The following is a 26,415-nucleotide window of genomic DNA, read 5'->3' on the forward strand; positions in this document are numbered from 1 at the left end:
TTTCCAGTTAACTCACAAACACTCCTAATCTGAGCACTGACTCTTCGCCCTAATGATAGGTTGGTTGATTCAATGGAGGGAATTCCGACACTGACTGCATGTTGTACAAATTGCTGCCATTTTTCACAAATGCCCCCCTCCGCAGGTGGTGACAATGCTGGGGACGAGGTGAGAGATACCTGGGCGGACTTTCTTTCTCCTGTCTCAGGGCTGTCGGACCACCTGGGAGCAGTGAGTACCGGGCAGTAAGGCAGATCGGAATAGGCACCTGTCGAGGAGCGTACCCCAAAATTTCTGTCCATAAATAAAACAACATGGAGGTACAGACAGACTCCCATCCAGAGCTTGCTTGGATAGCCAGACACCGACAGCCGTAGATTGTCGAGTCATTACAGTACAGAAGGAGGCCATTCGACCCATTAAGACCATGCCAGCTCTCTGTAGAACAATCCAGTCAGTCCCACTCCTCCGCTCTATCCCCGCAGCCCTGAATGTTTATTTCCCTCAAGTGCCCATCCAATTTCCTGTTGAAATCATTCATTGTCTCCGCTTCCATCACTCTTGTAGGCAGTGAGTTCCAGGTCATAGACTCTCTGCATAAAAGAATTTCCTCCTTGCATTCCTTTACAGTCCAGTGAGTGAAACATTGGCAGGTCCATAGCCAGAACAAGGCCACTTTTCCTGCATTATCACGGGCTGTAGTGTTTACCATCTACAAGATGCACTGCAGCAACGCAGCAAGACTCCTTAGACAGCACCTTCCAAATCCACGACCTCTACCAACTAGAAGGACAAGGGCAGCAGATGCATGGGAACACCACCACCTGCAAGTTCCCCTCCAAGTCACACACCATCCTGACTTGGAACAATATTGCCGTTCCTTCACTGTCGCTGGGTCAAAATCCTGGAACTCCCTTCCTAACAGCACTGTGGGTGTACCTACCCCACATGGACGGCAGCGGTTCAAGAAGGCAGCTCACCACCACCTTCTCAAGGGCAATTAGTGATGGGCAATAAATGCTGGCCTGGCCAGCGATGCCCACATCCCAATGAATGAATAAATGAAAGATACACCCAAGAGATCAATTGTTCCAGGGATGGAGCCTGGAATGCCTGGTGTTCAGGCAGTGGAATAGGTAAGAAATCGAAAAACTTGGCGAAGCTCCAACTTACAGTGGTGGGGAAATTCGCAATACTTTAACTGATGATCACAGTGGATCAAATCACCAGAGAGAGGCTGAAAGAGCAAAGGGCAATCGGCCGCTGCTCGCAGAGCCAGATGATACTGGGCGCTGACAGTGGGCACTGCCAGATGCAGACGACTCATGCACCAGCTCATTTCACTGCATGACAGTGTCCCACCAGCCTGCTCGACACACCTCTATTGTGCTGGAGTCCACAATGGCGCAGTTCTCCCCATACCACCTCACTCCGCTGTGTCCCACCAGCCTGCTCCTACCCCCGAGACCACCTCACTCCGCTGTGTCCCACCAGCCTGCTCCTACCCCCGAGACCACCTCACTCCACTGTGCCCACCAGCCTGCTCCTACCCCCGAGACCACCTCACTCCACTGTGTCCCACCAGCCTGCTCCTACCCCCGACACCACCTCACTCCACTGTGTCCCACCAGCCTGCTCCTACCCCCGAGACCACCTCACTCCACTGTGCCCACCAGCTTGCTCCTACCCCCGAGACCACCTCACTCCACTGTGTCCCACCAGCCTGCTCCTACCCCCGAGACCACCTCACTCCACTGTGTCCCACCAGCCCGCTCCTACCCCCGAGACCACCTCACTCCACTGTGTCCCACCAGCCTGCTCCTATCCCCGAGACCACCTCACTCCACTGTGTCCCACCAGCCTGCTCCTACCCCCAGGACCATCTCACTCCGCTGAATCCCACCAGCCATCTTCTAACCCGAAACCACCTCACTCCACTGTGTCCCACCAGCCTGTACCTACCCCAAGACCACCTCACTCCACTGTGTCCCACCAGCCTGTTCCTACCCCCGAGACCACCTCACTCCACTGTGTCCCACCAGCCTGTTCCTACCCCCGAGACCACCTCACTCCACTGTGTCCCACCAGCCTGCTCCGACCCCTCCCCATACAAACTCACTACGCTGTGTCCCACCAGCCTGCTCCTACCCCGCCCATACAACCTCACTCCATTGTGTCTCTCCAGCCTGCTCCTACCCCGCCCATACAACCTCACTCCGCTGTGTCTCTCCAGCCTGCTCCTACCCCACCCATCCAACCTCACTCTACTGTGCCCACCAGCCTGCTGCTTCCCCCATACCAGCTCACTCCGCAGTGTCCACTCTCGCATTCCGCAGTGTCCCACAGCCTCACTCCACAGTGTCCACTCTCTCACTCCGCAGTGTCCCACAGCCTCACTCCACAGTGTCCACTCTCTCACTCTGCATTGTTCCACAGCCTCACTCCACAGTGTCCACTCTCTCACTCTGCATTGTTCCACAGCCTCACTCCACAGTGACCATTCACTCACTCCAGTGTCCCAGAACCACACTCCACAGTGTCTACTCTCTCACTCCGTGTCCACAGCCTCACTCCACAGTGTCCACTCTCTCACTACGCAGTGCCCGCAGCCTCGCTCCACAGTGTCCAATCTCTCACTACGCAGTGCCCGCAGCCTCACTCCACAGTGTCCACTCTCTCACTACGCAGTGCCCGCAGCCTCGCTCCACAGTGTCCAATCTCTCACTCCGCAGTGACCACTCTCTCACTCCACAGTGCCCGCAGCCTCACTCTGCAGTGCCCGCAGCCTCACTCCACAGTGTCCACTCTCTCACTACGCAGTGCCCGCAGCCTCGCTCCACAGTGTCCAATCTCTCACTCCGCAGTGACCACTCTCTCACTCCACAGTGCCCGCAGCCTCACTCTGCAGTGCTCGCAGCCTCACTCCACAGTGTCCACTCTCTCACTGCACAGTGCCCGCAGCCTCACTCTGCAGTGCTCGCAGCCTCACTCTGCAGTGTCCACTTTCTCACTCTGCAGTTTTCACTTTCTCACTCTGCAGTGTCCCACAGCCTCACTCCGCAGTGTCCATTCACTCAGTCCGCAGTGTCCATTCACTCAGTCCGCAGTGTCCATTCACTCAGTCCGCAGTGTCTGCAGCATCACTCCGCAATGTTCACTCTCTCACTCGTGTCCACTCTCTCACTCCACAGTTTCCCACAGCCTCACTCTGCAGTGTCCACTCTCTCACTCCGCAGTATCCCACAGCCTCACTCTGCAGTGTCCACTCTCTCACTCCACAGTGTCCGCAGCCTCACTCCAGTGTCTACTCTCACTCCGCAGTGTCCACTCTCTCACTCCGCAGTGTCTGCAGCCTCACTCCAGTGTCCACTCTCACTCTGCAGTTTCCCACAGCCTCGCTCCAGTGTCCACTCTCTCACTCCACAGTGTCTGCAGCCTCACTCCACAGTGTCCACTGTCTCAGTCCACAGTGTCTGCAGCCTCACTCCACAGTGTCTGCAGCCTCACTCCACAGTGTCCACTCTCTCAGTCCGCAGCCTCACTGTGCATTGTCCACTCTGCAGTTTCCCACAGCCTCACTCTGCAGTGTCCCAGTCTCTCACTCCGCAGAGTCACATGCGATGGAGTGAATGGCCTTTTTCTGTGCTGTAACTTTTCTATGGTTCTTCGCCACAGTCCAGGGACCGGAGGATGTCATCTAAGCTGACAATCCAGTGTAGTACTGGCCTCCCCTCCTGGAGGTATCACCTTTTGGATGGCATGTTAAATCGAAGCCCCATTTGCCTTCTAGGGTGGTTGTAAAAGAACTCGTGGCCACTGTTTAGAAGAGGGGAGGGATTTGGGAGGGGTAGAATTCTCCCCAGCGTCCTAAACAACGTTCATTCCACAACCAACACTCGGAAAACAGATTATCTGGCCCATTCTCACAGAGCTGTTTGTGGAAGCTTTCTGTGCACCGGTTGGGCCGCCAATTTAAGAATACTGGATTGAAGCGCCCATCCATTGTGAAGGGCCCAGTCTCAGTGCCAATTCTGTCTGACTAAATGGTTATTGAGTGCTAATCTTGAAGAGGTTGTCGAGTTAGCAGAGGGTGGCGCTGCCTCTTTTCAGATTTCCTACCCTGCCTTTATTTCCACTCGGTTTTACTGTTTTTTTTCTCTCTCTCTCTCCTGTTGTTAATACTGCCGGTGGAAATGCTTAACATAAAAGGCGCGATCAGTCAGCCCGTTATCAGAGCGATTTAAAACACTGACTGCAGCTCCTCAAAGCAGATCAAAGAGACCAGGAGGCAGGAAGAGAGAAAAAGGAAGGACAAATTAACAACAACAAAAAAGAAAATCAGAAGAATGAGAGAGGATTTGATGGGAAGAAAGGGATGATATTGGGACAGGACAGAGGCTGCCTTGCTATCAGAGAGTAGGAGGAATATTACTGTGACCGAGTGGGGAAGAAGGGATTTGGTGAGAGGTGAGGGAGTCAGCGACGATTTAACTTGCGAAAGACAAGTCAAAATCGGCTTTATATTGAAAAAAAAACAAACTCTTGTTGACGGGGCGAGTGGCGAAGAGGAAAAACCAATTTCTTTCAGTTAAAGTGCGATCCGGGAGCCGTTAGGAGGGAAGGGGTCGAAATAGGATTATCAGACAGAGGTGGCTTGTGGACTTTGGAGGAAGAGGAACGGGACTGGGAGGGTCGGAGGGAAAGAAAGAAAGGGATTTCTGAGATTCATGTTCGTGTGCAGATCAAATGCAAATCGGCCAGATTTTCATGTGGAAAAGGTGGGTTGGCGAATAAAGCAAATAGGAACAGACAGAGGGTGGGAAATAGACACGGGGGCAATTGGAGCCGAATAGGGAGACAGAAAGACGAAACGGGGAGAAATTAAGACAATTCAGAACAGAAATAGAAACAAATTAAACAATTACAATACATTAAATTCTGAGTGAAACTGATCAGGTCAATTGCAGTTGAAATTGGACTGGAAGCAATCTGTGTATTGCAAAACAAAACCAGTTTTTTTTTTTAAAAAAACACCTCCAAGGAGTAAAGAGCCTGTCTGGATTTGATCCTGCCCGGAGAAGGCAGCTTTTACAACGGGAATCATGTCATCTTTCGGGAAATACACTCACGCCATCGTCAGGAGGATCCCGGCCACGGTGGGACAGAAGGAACAGGAGAGAGAGAAAGAGGAGGAGGAGGGTTCGCCTCTGGACGTGGCCAAACTGCAGCGGCAGCTGGGGGTTTATGCTGGGATCCTGAGGCAGAAGCTGGGCTTGCAGGTTATTGAGCTGCCGGTGGCTGAGGAGCCCGGGCTGCCTCACAGTGTGTGTGTGGAGGACATTGTGGTGGTTCACGGTGACACGGCCCTTCTCACCCGCCCCTGGGACCCGAGCAGGAGGAAAGAGGTAAGAGAGAGAGAGGGCACACATTCTGCTTTGTGCCTTATCTCGCTTCCCCAGCCCCCTTTGCAGCTTTTGTTTTGGCCTTTAACTTTCATTCCTTCTCTGGTCCCCGCTTTCCCTCATTTATATCGGTTTTTGAGAGATCCTCTAACTTTCCCTCAACTTTTCACTCTCTTTGATCATATCTCTGCTTCCCAATTTCTTGGCTTTTCTAAGTTGTCTGATGGTACAGAGGGTTAAAGTTAATTTCTTGTTTCTGCAGACTCCGAGGGCCGAGCCCTTGTGTTGTATTAAATCCTGACTTTGTTTTTGGTCCAGGGTCTGTGTTCACATCACTTTTTAACACCGACTGCCCCTGAAGTGGAATTGGAAGGTTGGGATGTGTTACCCTACTGTCTCGCTGCTGACTTGTGTTGAGATTTACAGTTTCTTAGTTCTAGTAGTTTGTACAAGCCGCTGTTGTAGGTGAGCCTGGCAACTGAGCGGAGTCTAACCCCAGCTTCTCCTACCATCAGTAAGGGCGCCCACTCCAGCAAAGACTCACCTGGGAGCAGGAACCCTGGCTGTGTTACTGCCTCTCTAAGCCAGGAGCACTGTTGTCCTCACTCGATATTAGCTGAACTCGGCAAGGGACTGACAGCCAGATCTGCAAGTGCCTGGGACTGTGTGCTTGGCAGGAGCTACTCGTGTGTGTTGGGGCGGGGGTAGAGGTAGGGGGCAGGAGAAAACCCACAGGCTTTGTTAGAATACATTCGGTTCAGTGCTTTGGCGTGAAGGGTATCTCCATGGGCAGGGATTTTTTTTTTTAGAGATACAGCACTGAAACAGGCCCTTCGGCCCACCGAGTCTGTGCCGACCATCAACCACCCAATTATACTAATCCTACACTAATTCCATATTTCTACCACATCCCCACCTATCCCTATATTTCCCTACCACCTATCCCTATATTTCCCTACCACCTATCTATACTAGGGGCAATTTATAATGGCCAATTTACCTATCAACCTGCAAGTCTTTGGCATGTGGGAGGAAACCAGAGCACCTGATGGAAACCCACTCGATCACAGGGAGAACTTGCAAACTCCACACAGGCAGTACCCAGAATTGAACCCGGGTCGCTGGAGCTGTGAGGTTGCGGTGCTAACCACTGCACCACTGTGCTGTATGACTGACATACGGGCAGCTATGCACCTTAGTTTTGCAGAATTTTCAGTATGTCCTTTTTTTTTCAAAGCACCTTAACTTTTAACATGAAGGACTGGCCTTCACCTCCAATGACTAGTTTGGGATCAAATTTGACTCCTGTGCGGTTATCCTTATCCAGTGGACCACGACAATACAAAATTAATTGATTCCATTAATTGTCGCCCTCCCCTGGTTCCCACACGTGTTGGATCCCTGTTGGGTGTGTGGGAGGAGAGGACAGTATCTGGAAAATTTCCAGGATTTGCTTTTAAAAAAAAAAATGTGCTTGTGCAGATGTCTGGTGTCCTGCCAGATATAGACTGGGCAAGCTCCATAGTGCTGACATCCTAGGGGACCCCCTCCTTGTTAAGAATTGCAGACCTAACCAGTGCTTGAGGCAACTTTTCACTTTTCTTTTGTCTACCAAACACTGGGCACGTTGCTAAATGTCATCACCTTTTCACTTCCATGTGGAGGTAGGGGTGTGTACGGGGAGAATCGGCATGATGGTGTTAAACAGTGTGTCCTAACCCGTTCTAATAGACTCTGGTTTACTGCTCTTTCCTCATTTCTATCCAATCCAACATCCGAAACCAGGAGTTACTACTGCAGCTCTGCAGTTTGACGGGTCGACCAAAAACCATGTTGGTTCTCCTTCATTTTGAACTGACTATTTCTATTTCCTATTTCTGCTTCCAGTCTCTTTGTAAATTGCTGAGTTGCTCTTCTAAAGTGATGAGCTCGACTTTTGAGTCTAAAGCCTGCACAAGTAACTGTGCAAGTTCTACTCCCAGACACACAGTCAAATATCACATTGATGTTGTCATCACACAGGCACAGGCAGTATCATGCGGTGCCCACTGGTTCAGGGAGAGTTCAACGGGCAGATACACACCCTGCTCTCAGTCCAAGACCAGTGGATTGTGCCCTGCTCTTTCAATCGAAATGCAGGGCATGTTTGCTTGTACATTTTAAAAACTAAAGTGATTCTTTTCTGCCAAGCAAAAGGGTGAAACACATTTGACCAGCTTTTCAGGTAAACAATGACCTCTTCAAAAATATGAGAAAGTATCTTTTTAAAAAAAAATACAAGTTTGTAAGCTGCAGAGAGCTGTACCACTGAGTCTCAGGTGCTACGTCCAAGTACTTTTAAAAATAAATTCACGAGATGTGGGCATCGCTGGCGAGGTCAGCATTCATTGCCCATCCCTACAGCTGGAGTGACCTAGCTTGGGTCTGTGGGTCCACGTGTAGCTAGCAATCTGCCTGGGTGACTCCATTCTATTTGCCCTCTTGTGTCCTTTGTTGAATTGCTTTGGCTGAATTTCGTTGGGGCATTGGAAAGGGCTGTTGCTTCATTGGTGGATAAACCCTAAATGAGAGAGTATAAGGTCCCTTGGTATCAGTCACTTGTCCATGCAAGCCAATTAATGGTAGCAGACTGAGTTGCATTGTCTTGGACGTGGCACCTGAGACTCAGTGGTACTGCTCTCTGCAGCTTACAAAGGCAAAACAGTTAGGACATGGGAAGCTGTGTATCTGTGGGTAGCCATATCCTTTAAGTAGGGTGGTTGACTTGTGTTTAAAGTAGAAATGATCAGTGTGTGTAAGTCTTTCAATCATGTTTCATGTTATATTGAACTTGCAGCTTATTCGCAGCACATTCTTCTGGACAAATGTGGGTATATTAAGGAAAGCCAACATTGATTTCTTAAGGGGAAATCATGTTTAACTAACTTGCTGGAGTTTTTTTTTGAGGAGGTAACAGAGGGTTGATGAGGGCAATGCAGTTGGTGTGGTGTACTTGGAATTCCAAAAGGCATTTGATACAGTGCCACACAACAGACTTGAGAGCAAAGTTATAGCTCATGGAATAAAAGAGACGGTAGCAACATGGATATGGAATTGGCTGAGTGACAGGAAACAAAGAGTAGTGGTTAATGGATGTTTTTCCAGCTGGAGGAAGGTTTGCAGTGGAGTTCCCCAGGGGTTAGTGTTGGGACCCTTGCTTTTCCTGATGTATATTAATGACCTAGACCTTGGTGTACAGGGCACAATTTCAAAGTGTTGCGGGTGATACGAAACTTGGAAGCATTGTGAACTGTGAGGAGGATAGCGTAGAACTTCAAAAGGATAGACGGGTTGGTGGTATGGGCAGACAAATGGCAGGTGACGTTCAGTGCAGAGAAATATGAAGTGGATTAATTTTGGTAGGAAGAACACAGACCATATAAAATCAAGGGTACAACTCTAAAGGAGGTGCAGGAGCAGAGGGACCTGAGTGTATATATTTTTTTTATTTAGAGATACAGCACTGAAACAGGCCCTTCGGCCCACCGAGTCTGTGCCGACCATCAACCACCCACTTATACTAATCCTACACTAATTCCATATTTCTACCACATCCCCACCTATCCCGATATTTCACCACCACCTACCTATACTCGGGGCAATTTATAATGGCCAATTAACCTATCAACCTGCAAGTCTTTGGCTGTGGGAGGAAACCGGAGCACCCGGAGGAAACCCATGCAGACACAGGGAGAACTTGCAAACTCCGCACAGGCAGTACCCAGAATTGAACCCGGGTCGCTGGAGCTGTGAGGCTGCGGTGCTAACCACTGCGCCACTGTGCCGCATGTGCATAAGTCATTGAAGGTGGCAGGACAGGTTGAGAGAGAGGTTAATAAAGTATACAGTATCCTGGGCTTTATTAATAGAGGCATGGAGTACAAGAGCAAGGAGGTTACATTGAGCTTCTGTTATGTTCAGCTGGAGTGTTGCATCCAGTTCTGGATGTCATGCTTTAGGAAGGATTTGAAGGCATTGAAAAGAATGCAGAAAAGATTCACAAGAATGATTCCAGTGATGAGAATCTTCAGTTATGAAGATAGATGGGAGAAGTTAGGACTGTTTTTTTTGGAGAAGAGAAGGCTGAGAGGTGATTTGATCGAGTTATTCAAAATCATGAGGGGTCTGGACTGAGTGGAGAGGGAGAAACTGTTCCCACTCGTGAAAGGATCGAGAACGAGAGGGCACAGATTTAAAAGTGACTGGAAAAAGAAGCAAAAGTGACATGAGAAAAACTTTCTCATGCAGCGAGTGGTTAAGGTCTGGAATGCGCTGCCTGAGAACGTGGTGTAGGCAGGTTCAAGTGAAGCATTCAAAAGGGAATTAGACAGTTATATGAAAAGGAAGAATGGGCAGGGTTACAGGGAGAAGGCAGGGGAATGGAACTGAGGATGTTGCTCTTTCAAAGTGCCAGTGCAGACAGGATGGGCTGAATGGCCTTCTGTGCTGTAATGATTCTGTGATTCTCATCCTCATTTTTAGTGTCACTTTTCCGTTATGTCTAACTAATATCTTTTCCCACTTTTTTGTTCTGATGGATTCAGAGTTTTGTTCTGATGGATAGGAGATCAGACTGCCTCACTCCAACTCCCAGTGGGGATTAGTCGTTTTTTAAAATTCATTCATGGGATGTGGGCGTCACAGGCCAGGCCAGCATTTATTGCCCATCCCTAATTGCCCTTGAGAAGGTGGTGGTGAGCTGCCTTCTTGAACCGCTGCAGTCCATGTGGGGTGATTTGTCTGGTTTCATTCCTTTTTATTGACTTTGTAGTGGTTAGATACAACTAAATGGCTTGCTAGGTCATTTCAGAGGACATATAAGAGTCAACCACATTGCAGTGGGTCTGGAGTCACATGTAGGCCAGACCAGGCAAGGACAGCAGATTTCCTTCCCGAAAGGACATTAGTGAACCAGGTGGGTTTTTACAATAATCGACAATGGTTTCACAGCCATCATTAGACTCGCTTTAAATTCCAGATTTATTAATCGAATTCAAATTCCACCTTCTGCGGTGGGATTTGAACCCACGTCCCTGGAGCAACACCCTGGGTCTCTGGGTTACTAGTCCAGTGACAATACCACTATGCCACTACCTCCCCTTAATTCAGCAGCCTCTCTGAGACACCAGTTCAGCTAAGTGATAAGTCAGCAGTGGATACAGATTGGGCCCTGTAAATGTCAGTTAATTGCAAATGGATCAAGTAACGCCATCAATGTAATCTGTTTGAACTAGAGACTGACAACTATGTGTAAAAATGTATTTAGCAACACAGAAAGAAATTGCATTTAATTAGCACTTTCCACAACCCCACAACAGTCGACAGACAATGAATGACAGCCGTTACAGGAAGGATGTAATTGCACTAAGGAGGGTACAGAGGAGATTTACGAGGGTGTTGCCAGGAATGGAAAAATGAGGAAAGATTGGATAGGCTGAGGTTGTTCTCGTTGGAACAAAGAAGGCTGAGGGGAGATCTGATTGAAATGCACAAAATTTTGAGGGGCCTGGATAGAGTGGAGGTGAAGGGTCTATTCACCTTAGCAGAATTGCTCATTCGGTGAGCCGGTGCAGGCACGATGGGCTGAATGGCCTCCTGTGCTGTAATGATTCTGTGATTAATGCAGTATGGGTCTGTGGGCTGCTGGCAAGGCACTGGTGTGCTGGCTCGCTTGAAAGTGATTTTCCCCTTTTCTTCCTCGCTATATTACCTTTTTTAATGTCGCAAAATGTCCCAGGGTGTTAGACAGGAGGGTTGGAGAATAATATTTGACACTGAGTTACATGAGATATTGGAACAATTGACCAAAAGCTTGGTCAAAGAGTGGTTTTAAGGAGCATCTTAAAGGAGGAGAGGTGTTGGGAGGGATGGTGGGTGTGCTGGGATTGGCGTGGAAGGGAGGGTGGGTGCAGTGCAGAGGAGGCAGGAAGCTGAAACTAATGCTGGAGTGATGAAATTACTGATGCGCCGAAATCCTGGAGAGTTGTCGGGCTGGAGAAGGTCACAAGAAATGGGGAGGGGCAAGGTCATGGAGGGATTTGAAAACTAGGATGAGAATTTTTAAAATGCATGGGCTGCTGGACTGGGAGGCAATATAGGCCAGTGAGCAGAGGGATAAATGAGGCATAGCGTGAGGGTTAGGGTGGTAACTGCTTAAGAAATGATGCAGGATTGGAATGGTTTCCTCTTGAAGGTCAGTTGGTTATCTTGCTGATGGTTGCATTGTGTTGAATGTGAAGAGTATGCAACAAAACAAACAAATACCTTGTCTGAGATGGTGAGATTCCACACTTTTTCTTCAGCAGGTCAGATCTTGTATGATCCCATGGGAATTTTTATTTCTGGTTTTTGTGCTTCCTCTCCTGAGGATGTTGACTTCCTGTTGGGTGCTGGCCATCTTCGCTCCTTGACAATCTGGACTTAAGCTAGTATTGGTAATGGTGACCATGAACCTACTGCACTGTTGTTTTTTTTTAAAAAAAACATCTGGCTCACTGATGTCCTGTGGGGAAGGAAATCTGCCATTCCTACTCTGTCTGGCTGATATGTAACTCCAGACCCACAGCAATGTCGTTAACTCTTAGCTTCCCTCTGAAATGGTCCAGAAAGCCACTCAGTTGTATCAAACGCTGCAAAAGTCAGTTAGAATAAAACTGAGTGGGGCACCAGACATGACAAAGGCGCACCCTGGCCAGTCAATGCTGCAAAGCCCTCTTCACTAATGTATAGGGACTTAGTCATAGTCATTTATGGCACAGAAGGATATAGAGTCCATGCAGCCTATTCAGCCTATAGAATCCATACCAGGTTACCGAAGAGCAATCCAATCAGTCCCATTTCCCCCATTCTATCCCCATAGCCCTGCAAGTTAATTTTCTTCAAGTGCCAATCCAATTTTCCTTTGAAATCATTGATTGTCTCTGTCTCCACCACCCTCATAGGCAGTGAGTTTCACTCGCTGTATTTTTTTGTTTGTTTTAAATTCATCCTCGCATCCCCTCTGCACTTCTTGCCCAAAACCTTAAATCTGTATCCCCTTTGTACCATCAGCTATTGAGAACAGCTTTTCCTTATCTACATTATCTATACGTCATAATCTTGTACACCCCTATCAAATCTCCCCTGAATCTCCTTTGCTCCAAGGAGAACCACCCCAGTTTCTCCAACCTAACCTTGTAGCTAAATTCCCTCATCCCTGGAACCATTCTGGTAAATCTCCTCTGCACCCTCTCAAGGATCCTTAGATCCTTCCTAAAGTGTGGTGAACAGAACTGGACACAATACTCTAGTTGTGGCCTAACCAGAGCTTTATAAAGGCTCAGCATAACTTCTCAAAATCCAGACAAGTCCAGCAACAGCCTGACATAGTCCTACTCACTGAATCATACCTTACAGCCAATGCCCCAAACTCCTCCATCACCATCTCTCTGTATGTTCTGTCCCACCAGCAGGACAGCAGCTACAACACAGGCATCTACCTGACGATGTGGAAAATTGGCCAGATATGTCCTGCCGAGAGAGAGCAGGTCAAATCCAATGCAGCCAAATACTGCCCCATCAGCCTTCTCTCAATCATCAGCAAAGTGATTGAAGTTATGGAAATGGGTGGTTAATGGTCGGCACAGACTCGGTGGGCCGAAGGGCCTGTTTCAGTGCTGCATCTCTAAATCTAAATCAAATCAAAGTTGTCATTGCCAGTATTATCAAGTGATACCTTTTGCTCAGTTTGGGTTCCATCCGTACCACTCCACTCCAGATCTCACTGCAGTCTGGGTCCCAACGTAGGCAAAGGAGCTGAATTCGTGAGGTGAGGTGAGAGTGACAGCACTTGACATCAAGGCAACATTTGACAGAGTGTAGCATTGAGGCCCCCTAGTCCAATGGAAGCCAATGGGAACTGGGGGCACAGGGGACTCTACACTCACTGGAGTCATACTGAACACAAAGGAAGATGGTTGTGGTTGTTGGAGGCCAGTCATTTCAGTCCCAGGACGTCGCTGCAGGAGTTCCCAGGGCAGTCTCCTAGGCCCAACCATCTTCAGCTGCTTCATCAATGACCTTACCTCCATCATAAGATCAGAAATGGGGAAGTTCACTGCACAGTGTTCAGTACCACTTTTAACTCCTCAGATAATGAAGCAGTCTGTGCCCACATGCAGCAAGACCTGGCCAACATTCAGCCTTGGCCTGATGAGTAGCAAATAACATTTGTGCTACGCAAGTGCCAGGCTATGAGCATCTCCAACTTCTAACCAGTACCACCCCCACCTTGACATTCAATGGCATTACCATCGCTGAGTTTCCCCCACCGTCAATATCCTGGGGCTCACATTGACCATAAATTTACCTGGAGCAGCCACATAAATACTGTGCCTACGAGAGCAGGTCTGAGGCTGGGAATTCTGTGGTGCGTAACTCTCCTCCCGAATCCCCAAAGTCTGTCCACCATCTTGAAGGCACAAGTGTGATGGAATACTCTCCACTTGCCGGGATGGGTGCAGCTCCAACAATGCTCAAGAAGCTCGACGCCATCCAGGACAAAGCAGCCCGCTCGATCGACACAGCATCCACCACCTTCAACATTCACTCCACCACCAGGGCACAGTGGCAGCAGTATGTAGCATCTACAAGGTGCACTGCAGAAACTTGTCGACTTTGACAGCGCCTTCCAAAGCTGTGACATCTATCTATCTCCTAGAAGGACAAGGACAGCAAGTGCATGGCTCACCACCACCTCCAAGGGCAATAAATACTGCCCTTGCCAGTGATCGCCATATCCCATGAATGAATAATAAGAGAAACCAAAAGACTGTCACCTTTCTTCCTTTTTAAGACCCTTCTTGAAACCAACCATTTGAGGACTTTTCCTAATGCCTTTGTCTTGGCATTCTTTTTTATCTGATTACACATCTGAAGCACTTGTGAGCCTGTTCTACACTAAAAGGCATTTATATGAATGCTTGTTGGAGGTGGATAGGGAGATATCATAGTTGAACCTAGAACAGGAGTAGGCCATTCAGCCCCTTAAACCTGCTCCACCATTCAATTAGATCATAGCTGATCTGTATGTTAACTCCATCTAACTGTCTTCGTTCCGTAACCCTTAATACTCTCACCTTGCAAGGGTCCCAATCCAAAATTCACCAGCGTATATTATCCGGCAGGTGATGATCAGGACTCCTGGCTAACTGCAGGAATCCAGGATTAAAGCTGTGACATTTCTGATCCTGTGACAATGGGTAGCCTTGCATAAGAAGTTTTCCATTTTTAAAACTCAGTTGTCTACTCTTGCTATTGAGCATTTAAATGCTCTGAATCTCTCCTCTGATTCCATTAGCTTGAGTGAAACTGTAACTGAAAGTTTGCATTGTTAAACTGTCTGTGGCAAAATCAGAATCTACGTTCAACGAGAGCAATAAATGGAACAGAATGTCAGATCCCATTAATCCTCACTCAAAGTGCCCAGTTGGAGCTTAATAACAACTAACTAGCTGTTCAATAGATCTAATTGAGGGCTGTCAGCACTCATTAAACTTTGCAGAGCCCCTCCATTTGGAAGAGAAGTTAGGAAACCCGTCTTCATGCAAAATATAGAACTTATACGCACAAAACAAATGCTAGCTCAATAATAAATGTGACAATTTTTGCTCGCCTTTGCTACTGAGGGATTTTGAGCCAAGCTGAGTAAATGCAGTCAGAATACTGATCAGCCATGATTTCATTGGTGGAATATAAGGAAGAACGTACTTGCATTGGAGGAAGTACAGGTTGTAGTTGCGGCTGTTGGAGGTCAATCATCTCAACTCCAGCACATCACTGCAGGAATTCCTCAGGATAGTGCCTTAGGCCCAACCATCTTCAGTTGCTTCATCTCTCCTTCTTTCAGTCATAAGGTGAGAAGTGGGGATGTTCGCTGATGATTGCACAATGTTCAGCACCATTCGCATCTCCTCGATACTGAAGCAGTCCATGTAGAAATGCAGCAAGACCTGGACAATATCCAGGCTTGGGCTGATAAAGTGCAAGTAACATTCATGGCACATAAGTGCCAGGCAATGACTATCTCAAAAAAGGGAGAATCTAACTATCTCCCTTGACATTCAATGGCATTAGGATCGCAGAATCCCCCACTATCTGCATCCTGGGGGTTAACATTAACCAGAAACTGAACTGGAGTAGCCACATAAATACCATGGCTACAAGAGCAGGTCAGAGCCTAGGAATTCTGTGGCAAGTAACTCACCTCCTGACTCCCCAAAGTCTGTTCACCATCTACAAGGCACAAGTCAGGAGTGCGATGGAATACTCTTCACTTGCCTGGATGGGTGCAACTCCAACAACTCTCAAGAAACTCGACACCATCCACAAACATTCACTCCCTCCGCCACTGACGCACAGTGACAGCAGTGTGTACCGTCTACAAGATGCACTGCAGCAACTCACCAAGGCTCCTTAGACAGCACCTTCCAAACCCACGACCTCTACCAACTAGAAGGACAAGGGCAGCAAATACATGGGAACACCACCACCTGCAAGTTCCCCTCCAAGCCACACACCATCCTGACTTGGAACTATATCGCCGTTCCTTCACTGTCGCTGGGTCAAAATCCTGGAACTCCCTTCCTAACAGCACTTTGGGTGTACCTACCCCAAATGGACTGCAGCGGTTCAAGAAGGCAGCTCACCTTCTCGAGGGCAATTAGGGACGGGCAATAAATGTTCTAGCCAGCGATGCCCACATCCCATGACCTAATTAATTTTTTTTTAGAAAGGTTCACTAGATTGGTTCCTGGATGAGAGGTTTGTCCTATGATAGACTGAGTAAGTTGGGTTTATACTCTCTGGCGTTTAGAATAATGAGAGGTGATCTCATTGAAACATACAAGATTCTAAAGGGGCTTGACAGGATAGACTGAGGAGCTGTTTCCCCTCTCCCTTCCCCCCACCCCCCGCTCCCCCCGGCTGGGGAATCTAGAAGATGGGGGCATAGTCCTAGGATAAAGGGACGATCATTTAGGACTGAGATGAGAAGATATTTCTTAACTCAAAGGGTGGGATAGACAGATTTTTGGTCTCTGAGGGAATCGAGGGATATGGTGAGCTGACGGGAAAGTGGAGTCAAGGCCAAGGATTACCCATGATTATATTGAATGGTGGAGTAGACAAGAGGGCCGTTAGGTCTACTCCTACTCCGATTTCTTTTATTTTTATGTTCTTAATAGGCTTGAGGAGCTGAATGGCCTGCTCCTGTTCTTACCCACGTACTGGTTAATTTGACTCCTCGTTCCACTTGTCTATGGCTTCTCTGGTCATCTCCTGATTTGACATGACATGGGAGGGCGTGTAACTTGCATGCATGGATACTTCAATGGTGCTGTTCCTGGGGTGTGGCTCCTGCAGGCATCTGTACATTGTTCCAATGTGGCTGGATTTTATGTCAATATTAAGGATTGACTCACTCATGGATGCCAGGGGCAGTGTGCAAACACACAGACTTTAACTGGAGAGGTACATGCACATAGTTGAGGGATTATGACCGAAAGTGTTGCAAATAGACATAGATGGAAAAGGCAAATGCAGCTATGGAGAGGGAGATGACCACTTTTCGGACATTATTTACAAAGCCAGCAGTATGGGGCACTAAAGATGGAGCATTCCAAGGGTAGGATTGTTCAGAACGAGAGATGAGAAAATTGAAATCGGCCCATAAATGCACAATAGTCATCAATAAATCCAGTAGGGAATTCAGGAGAAACCTCTTCATCAAAAGTGGTTATGTTGTGGGACTTGCTACCACAGGGAGTAGAGTAATTATGGCACAGAGGGAGACCATTCGGCCCATCAAGCCCATGTTGGCTCTCTGTAGAGTTATCCACTCAGTCCCATTCCCCTGCTCAATCACCGTAGCCCCGCAAGTTCATGCCCCTCAAGGGCCTGTCCAATTTCCTCTTGAAATCATTGAGTGGTACAGGTGAATGGAATAGATGCATTGAAGGGGATGCTAGGTTCCTCCTGAAGGAGAAAGGAATGGAAGGATTTCTTGATGGGATTAGATGCGGAGGCTTGTGTGGAGCATAAATGCTAGCATAGACTAGCTGGGCCGAACAGAAGGTTTGTGTCCTGTTAATTCTATGGAAGTAGTGGGTAGATGATGGGAAGCTTGACAATTTAAAAGCCTCTAATGGGAAAGGAAGTCTGAGCAGAGTTACTATCCTGTGAGGGATACAGTGGACCACCCTCCCCCCATGACTAGTATTGAATGAAACCTTTTTGATTTCACTTGGGACTGAGTAATGTGATTTCTGTCTGAAATGATCTCTGTCGCAAGACTTGAGCTGATCGCGGATGCAATCCCATAAAGTGGGCCCTTGTGTGCTGAAGGATCTGCCCATTTCTCCCTCCGTCCAGGGTCAAAAGTGCAGCTAATTATTATTTCACTGCTGTTCAATCACGGGCTCCCATCCAAAATTGGTTGAGCAGGGTGAGAGGAGTCTCAAAGCACACAGCGGGGCTTTCATGCCAGCTTCAGAAGTGGGCAGCACATGTCTGTCCCTCAGGGTGTGCCAGGGAGAATCTGAATTTCATCCTTTTGCCTTTAAACTTGTTCCCAAGTTGCAGAAAACAGTGAGCAGCTGTGTCTCAACATTGTCGGAACAGAGTGCAGGAAGGAAGCTGTCTTTAATGCCCTGGTGGTAAAGTTGAAAATCTACCCCAGTTTTAAGACTATGACCAATTGATTCAAAAGCTGTCAGTTGGGCGGGAAGAGATTCTTGATCAAGTCGGTCTCTGCTGTACCATCTTTTGGTTTTAAGAGTCCACGATGGCTGCTGTGGAAGAAATTTGCACGCTGTGCTGCATAGAAATTTTACCGCATGTGACCGCATGTGAAAAGGCCATTCAGCCCAACTAGTTTTTGTCCGTGTTCATGCTCCACATAAGCCTCCTCCCACCCTATTTCAGCTCGACCTAGTGTTTATCTTGCTTTCCGTAAAATGCATCTATGCTGTTCACCTCAAATACTCCATGTTCTACTCTCTGGGGTAAAGGTTCTGCCTGGATTTATTTAGTGACTTTTTTTACATCAACGGCCCCTAGTTTTGGACTCCTCCACAAGTGATTTGGTAGAAGGATTAGACGGGACATGAGGAAAACCTTTTTCACCCAGAGGGTGGTGGGTGTCTGGAATTCACTGCCAGGAATGGTGGTGGAGGCAGAAACCCTCAATTCTTTACAAAGGTACCTGGACATGCACCTGAAGTGCTGTAACCTGCAAGGCTACGGACCAGGTGCTGGAAGGTGGGATTAGATCGGGCAGCCAGTTTTTTCGGCCGGCACGGACATGATGGACTGAATGGCCTCCTTCTGTGCCGTAACTTTTCTATGGTTCTAAGTGGGAATGCCTTATCTATGTCAACCCTATCGAATCCCTTCAGAATTTCAAGGACCTGCTGGTCACCCTCATCTTATTGAGGGGACAGCCCCAGTCTGTTGCGTCTTTTGCCTGAATTAATGTGACCTTTTTACCTTGGCCTCTGAGCTGCGAAAGTGTTCAGTTGAGAGGTAGCTGGGTGGAAGGGTAGAGTCATTTACAACATAGAAGGAGGCCATTCGGCCCTGAGATTCCATGCCGGTTCTCCATGGAGCAGTCCAGTCAGTCCCACTTGTATTAACACAGGAACTAGAAGTAGGCTATTCGGCCCCTTGAGCCTGCTGTGCCTTTCTAAAAGATCATGGCTGATCTGTTTGTGGGCACAACTCCGCTTTCCCGCCTACCCCCAAATCCCCTTTGACTCCCTTTAGAGATACAGCACTGAAACAGGCCCTTCGGCCCACCGAGTCTGTGCCGACCATCAACCACCCATTTATACTAATCCTACACTAATCCCATATTCCTACCACATCCCCACCTGTCACTATTTTTCCCTACCACCTACCTATACTAGTGGCAATTTATAATGGCCAATTTACCTACCAACCTGCAAGTCTTTGGCATGTGGGAGGAAACCGGAGCACCCGGAGGAAACCCACGCAGACACAGGGAGAACTTGCAAACTCCACACAGGCAGTACCCAGAATTGAACCCGGGTCGCTGGAGCTTTGAGGCTGCGGTGCTAACCACTGCGCCCCTTCTTTGTCAAGAATCTGTCTACCACACTTCCCCTGCTCGATCCCTGGAGTCCTGCAAGTTTATTTCCTGGTGCCCATCCGATTTCATTTCTGAAATAATTTTGTCGTTTCTACTGCCCTCGTGGGCGGTGACTTCCAAGTCATTACCAGTCGCTGTGTTTATATTTTAAAAAATTCTTCGCATCCCCCCCCCCCTCCCCCGCATCTCTTGCTCAAAACCTTCAATCTATGTCCCCTAGTCCTTGTACCATCAGTTAATGGAACAACTTTTCCTAGTCTAACTTTATGTAAACCTGTTTTAATTTTGTACACCTCCTATCAAATCTCCTTTGCTCCTGAGTGGGGTATGTATGGAGCATTGGAAAACACACACAAAAACTAGATAATAGTTTTGGGGGGGGGGGGGGGCACCACTTTGGTGAGGTTAACAGGCCGACACTTGGCATGACATCTGATCGAGGGCTCCCTCTGGAAGTGTTAGCCAGCCTTTCTTTCTCTTTTAAATGTTGACTGCCTGTTTCCGGCATTTTGACTCTGGACAGCGGTGCAAGCATCTGTAATGCAATTATTATTAAATCTATTTTATTTTCAAACTTGATTCATGACTGACTTTCTGGAAATCTGGCCGCTGTCAAGCAATTGCAAGCGACAATTACTCCCTTTTCTGCAGCCTGTGGCTGGGGCTATCCAGTGTCCTTTACTGCCTCACCCTCACCTAGTTTTAATAAACTAGAATATCATAGACTGGCTGGCACACAAGTGTAGCAAATCCTAGCCTGTAAGACCCGTGGTCTGCCAGAGATGAGGAGGGAGCAAAGCTTGCGTGATCTCCCCATCTCACGCAGTGTGCAGTCACTAACATTGAAGAACACCTCAGCCATGTACATGACTGAATCTTTTAATGCACGTTATACAGCAGCTGATATTGATCGAAACACCAGCTTTAATGTGTTGGAAGGGTGTGAATTGATGCTTTTTATTTTCATCCCATGTCCTATACTTGTTAACCAAGTTGTGTAGCAGCGGACTTTCATTTTTGGACTCGGTTTTTTTTTTGTTGTTGATTCTCTTGTCATGGAATATTCCAGGCTGCAGCCACACAGCTGCTTTTCATAAAACAGAAACATCCAGGGGCCGGAGTGAATCGAAGGGTTCGAGATCATGTGCTTGTGCTGAGGTCACGACCCCTCCATTGAGCTCTCTGAAACTGGGCAGCCGGCACAAAACAGCAAGGTGATGTCCCCTGACCCCTGATAGCAGATCTGTAGTGCTGAGCGCTCACTCACTCACTCACTGACTGACTGACTGACTTCAGGGGCTTGGAGAGGGTGTTGGCAGCGTCACGGTGAAATGTTGCACAGATGCGGGCCACTCGGCCCTCGTACTTTATGCTTCCTCTTGCCCGACTTCATCGAATCCCATCTGAAGTTCTGTGGTCCATTAGCCGGAGGCACAGTATGGAGAGACTGAGACACCGGCGTGGGCTGTAGTGTGACTCTCATGCTATTTATAACCCCTTGTGCTGCATTTTATAATCCAAAGGACAATGAAACTCGAGCAGTTTAAATATGCAGGCATTTTTATCTCCTCTCCCGCCCCCATCCTGAAGGCGCTGACTCCCATGACTGCTGGTGCAGTCAGCCTCCCATCCAAGTGGCCGTTCTTCGCGGTGAGCGACTGCCAGTTATTCAACTGTGGCAGGCATCGCAGCTGAGCCCAGTCCCACCCTTGGCTGGATTCAGCAGCTGTGTGCTTTCCGATTGCAGATGCACTGGAGCAGGGGTTCAGGCTGATTTTTAACTCGCTCGTTCCCAGAACTGGGTTAGGGGCAGGGGCGAGTGGATGGAGCAGCAATGAACCGACTCAGTATCCCGTGTAATTGTTGCACTGGGGGACCTCTTGAGTCGAAGTGGCGAGCTGCCTTGTGATGTGAGCAAACCCACATGGCACGATTCTTGAAAGGGGAAGTGTATTTTTATATTGCCTGTGCCTACAGTTGGTCGACCACTGCACCTCCACCCCAGGCTCTGACTGTCGAGCAGGAAAGATAAGCGGGGAAGCTGGAAATGTATAGAGTTAATACGATGCACGGTGCTGTGCTCCAGGTGACTGATGCTAGTGCTGAGTAATGGGACAGACACCCAGTGTCAGCATGCAGAGTTCCCTGGAAGTGTGCCAGCAGTGTGATCCCTCTTCGCTTCACTGAGCACCATTTTCACGCACAAACACACACCAGTCCTTTTGTATACATTGTTTTTAAGAAGCAGGTTTCTCAATGCAGAGGAAATGGTGGGTACTGTGGGGCCCCAGGCCTGTAGGACAGGGAAGAGGGGATCTGAGGGCCACTGAGCCGAGAAGCTGCATACATGCGATTTCCCCCCACCCCCAACCCCAACCAGCAGGCTTCAGGTTTCGACTATGCTCTAAATGGGTTTACCACAAGCTTTGTCTTTAAATAAAATCCTATGAACGCAGGAATTCACATGGTCAGAAAAGAGTACTGGCAGCTCTCAACACTTTGAGAAGAACTAGCGCCTATCTCGAGCGCTATTCTTAGTTAAAAGAGAAGTTCAAGTTTTATAAGTTTATTTTAATCTTTTTGCTGTCTTTATTTCTGGTCTGTTGACTGCAAACGAAACTGGCTGATGGCGGCTCTGGTTACTCGCTGATCTGTATTGGTGCTGTTCCCGTTCTCTCCACCTCTAACTTCCTGCTGGACTGTTGTCATACAATACAGAAGGAGGCCATTCGGCCTGTCCAGGCTGTGCCATCTCTGTCAAAGAGCAATCCAGTTAGTTTCACTCTCCTTGATCATTCTGCCCCGCCCCCCCAATGAATTCCCTGTTCCATAAAACCTTTTACTTCCCCCCCCCCCCCCCCCCACCCCCTCTTGTTCTTTTGCCAGTAACCTTAAAGCTGTTCCCTCTGGTTATTGACCCTCCAGCCATTGGAAACAGTTTCTCTTTATTTACTCTGTCTGAACCCTTCATGATTTTAAACATTTTCTTTTGCCTTCTCTGTTCCGAGGAGAACAGTCCCATCTTTTCCAGTCCATCTACAGTTATGTGGATCCGGGGAACCATTCCAGTAAATCTCCTCCTCTGCACCCTCTCTAAGGCCTTGGCATCCTTCCGAAAGTGCCTAAAAATGGACACAATGCTCCAGCTGAGGCCTAGTCAGTGTTTTTTATAAAGGTTAAGCTGGCTTTTGTACTCAATGCCTCCTTATGAAGTCTGGGGATTCCTGGGCTTTATTAACTGTTTTTGCTAACCTCTCCTGTCATTTTGAGATTTGTGGACAAACTCCCTCCAGTTTCTCTTCTTGCGTCCAGCGTACCCTCTAATTTTTGTCGTGCGGAGGCACTTTAAATTTTTGCACACTCGTGTTAATTTAAAGGGTCGACTTGCGCGCGTTCCCTGCACGGGTTACGGCTGCGCAGCTCAGACGGAAGATTACTTACATCCTCTTTTTTTTTAAATGGTGCCTTTCACATTCTATTGGCTCTCCTCCTTCCCCTCACACTTTCCTGCATTGAGTTTCATCTGGCACGTGTCAGCCCATTCCACCAGGCTGTCTGTCCTCTTGAAGTCTATCTCGCTGCTTGCAACACTTCCAAGCTTTTTGCCATCTGCAAATTTTGACATTGTACCCTCTATGCCCCAAGTCCAAGTTATTAACGTGTATCAAAATGGGAGTGGTCCTAGTAGTAAACCTTAGTGGACACCACCCTCCTGGCTGAAAAACAGCTGACGCTTGTCCATCGTTCTCTTTCCACACTGATCCCCCACCAGTGTGGTGTGGTTAAGTGGAATTTACCAGGGCTAAGGTGGTTTAATTAAAAAAGGCAAGTACTGCCTGTGTGGAGTTTGCAAGTTCTCTCTGTGTCTGCGTGGGTTTCCGCCAGGTGCTCCAGTTTCCTCCCACCTCCAAATGACTTGCGGGTTGATGGGTAAATTGGCCATTGTAATTGCCCCTAGTGCAGGTAGGTGGTAGGAGAATGGTGGGGATGTGGTAGACGATATGGGATTCATGTAGGATTAGTATAAATGGGTGGTTGTTGGTCGGCACAGACTCGGTGGGCCGAAGGGCTTGTTTCAGTGCTGTATCTCTAAATAAATAAATAAATACTAGTGCTCACTAGAGTAGATTAACAGCATTGCATGCTAACCATGTTCTATCTACAGTTATGTAGATCCCTAGAATCATTCTACTGACTTCAGAAACTACAGTGCATTGATGAATCCTGTAATCCTCTGACATGACTACCATTATTTGCTGACTGTGCGGTGCATCCAAAACTCCGAAACTTATTTTAGGCCATCTTTTGTACTACCCACTCCAGAATCCCTTCCCAGCAATGTTGCAAACCCGAAGGATGCTGGACGAATGGACTTGCATTTATATAGCACCTTTCGTAACCTTAGAAGTACTTTCTGATTTGCCGTAATGCGGCAGACAATTTTGTGCACAGTAAGCTCCCGCAAACAGCACTGTGATAAATGAGCAGGTAATCTGTTTGTGATATTGGTTGATTGATCAATAGTGATCCGGAATGCCCCTGCTCCTCTCCGAGTAGCGCCATGGGATTATTTTGCACCCCCCACCCAGCAGGGCAGACTGGCTCTGTTGAATGTCTCCTCCTGAGAGACTGAACTCCAGGCTGCAGCTGAAGTTTGGTCATGGGCGTGTGCTCGCTCTCGGCTGTCTCTCTGGGCAGTGACCGCATGTCCAGTTCCCCAACAAGTGAGAGGCAATGTTACTGAAACAAAGGTGCATTTTGCTCATTTCAAAACTTTGCATTTAGATTCTGTGCTTCATAGAAACCAAAGATGAGGCTTTAACACCAAGGTCTGAACAGAAAAGCGTAGAATTGATAATGAGTTGTCAAAGTAAAAACCAGGAGGTTGCAGGAGGTACAAAAGCAAAATACTGCAGATGTTGGAAATCTGAGATAAAAATAAATGCAGGTCTGGCAGTATCTATGGAGAGAGAAACCCAGTTTCTAGTGTAGGTCAGATGGTTTCACAGGTCGGCGCAACATCGAGGGCCGAAGGGCCTGTACTGCGATGTAATGTTCTAATTCTTAACAAAGAACAAAGATAATTACAGCACAGGAACAGGCCCTTCGGCCCTCCAAGCCTGCGCCGATCCAGATCCTCTCTCTAAACATGTCGCCTATTTTCTAAGGTTCTGTATCTCTTTTCTTCCTGCCCATTCATGTATCTGTCTAGATACATCTTAAAAGACGCCATCGTGCCCGCATCTACCACCTCCGCTGGCAACGCGTTCCAGGCACCCACCACCCTCTGCGTAAAGAACTTTCCACGCATATCCCCCCTGAACTTTTCCCCTTTCACTTTGAACTCGTGTCCTCTAGTAATTGAATCCCCCACTCTGGGGGAAAAAGCCTCTTGCTATCCACCCTGTCTATACCTCTCATGATTTTGTACACCTCAATCAGGTCCCCCCTCAACCTCCGTCTTTCTAATGAAAATAATCCTAATCTACTCAACCTCTCTTCATAGCTAGCGCCCTCCATACCAGGCAACATCCTGGTGAACCTCCTCTGCACCCTCTCCAAAGCATCCACATCCTTTTGATAATGTGGCGACCAGAACTGTACGCAGTATTCCAAATGTGGCCGAACCAAAGTCCTATACAACTGTAACATGACCTGCCAACTCTTGTACTCAATACCCCGTCCGATGAAGGAAAGCATGCCGTATGCCTTCTTGACCACTCTATTTACCTGCGTTGCCACCTTCAGGGAACAGTGGACCTGAACACCCAAACATTTCAGGTCTGTGACCTTTCATCAAAACCGTTCTGGTCATGTCAGGCAAGCCCCCCCACCCCACCTGCCAAGACTGAGGGGCACATTATTTCGCCACATGAACATTAAAACTTAAAATTGTGGCTTGGAAGAAAAGAGAGCCTATCACAAGGAATTGCCAGGCCCCTGACTGGAAAGACATTTGCATGCTAGCAGACAGTGTTGGAACAAGGGGACCCAGTCCTTGCTTCCCCAATACACAGAAGTGATCAGACCAGTTTAATTACATGGCTGGCTGGCTGTTGGTTTTTTGAATTTGAACTGGCCACAGAATTTTGAACTCAGAAAGCTGTTCGCTCCCGAACTGGAAAAGACATCTCTCCTGTCTGTTCTCCCCTCATTCTCACCAGCTTTGGAAACCATGGAAGACCTGTAAACTCATAGAAAAGTCCCCTACGTGAACAAGGTTTAAGAAGAATACTGGGCCCCGATGAAAAGTAAGAGCTGTTGACAATCAAGGACTCTACGGCGAACTGGAAACACAGAAACAGTAACAAGAAACCCCCTTCAGAGACTGCCTCAAACCTCTATTTTTCTTCTCTTTTCTGTCCCTATTTGCATGTGGTTATCCCATAGGCATGCTAGTGTAAGCACGTTGTATGACCCTGGGCATTAATCGAATTCGAGTTTAAGTCTTAATAAGTTTCACTTTTCTTTTTTAAACTTAAAACCTGTTTATGCTCATTTCCTTCCCTTATTGGAAAGCGGTGAACAAGGATTTACCAAGGGGGGAGCTCAAAACAGTGTGTTTAAAAATTAAACGCTCTTACAATAAGACCAGGTGAAGACAGTAAAAGACCCCTAGACAGCTTTCTTACTTGGTGGTAACAGTTGCAGGAAGTGTGAATTTCAGAGACATCAAAGCATCCTTGTCATTGTCAACCAATGAGGTTGGAGGCTGTAGATCGAATGTAATATGAAATCCAGGCGTCCACTGCCTTTTGCTTCCGGTCAGCCTCAAAGGTGTTTGTCATGCTTCTGTGAGTAAGCTCACTTCAAAAAGCAGGCTACAGT

General features: G+C 47.8%; 1 protein-coding gene across 1 annotated transcript in view; it reads left to right on the forward strand.

Moving 5' to 3' along the window:
- Positions 1 to 4,148: 4,148 nt before the first annotated feature.
- Positions 4,149 to 26,415, forward strand: part of LOC137346150 (N(G),N(G)-dimethylarginine dimethylaminohydrolase 1-like) — a 75,522-nt gene continuing 53,255 nt past the window's right edge. The window contains exon 1 of the mRNA XM_068009487.1: positions 4,149 to 5,405. Coding sequence (XP_067865588.1) covers positions 5,103 to 5,405 — 303 coding nt within the window. The 5' untranslated portion in view covers positions 4,149 to 5,102. The remainder of the gene's footprint in view (positions 5,406 to 26,415) is intronic.

This window comes from Heterodontus francisci, chromosome 29 (genome assembly GCF_036365525.1).
Source record: "Heterodontus francisci isolate sHetFra1 chromosome 29, sHetFra1.hap1, whole genome shotgun sequence".
NCBI lineage: Eukaryota > Metazoa > Chordata > Chondrichthyes > Heterodontiformes > Heterodontidae > Heterodontus > Heterodontus francisci.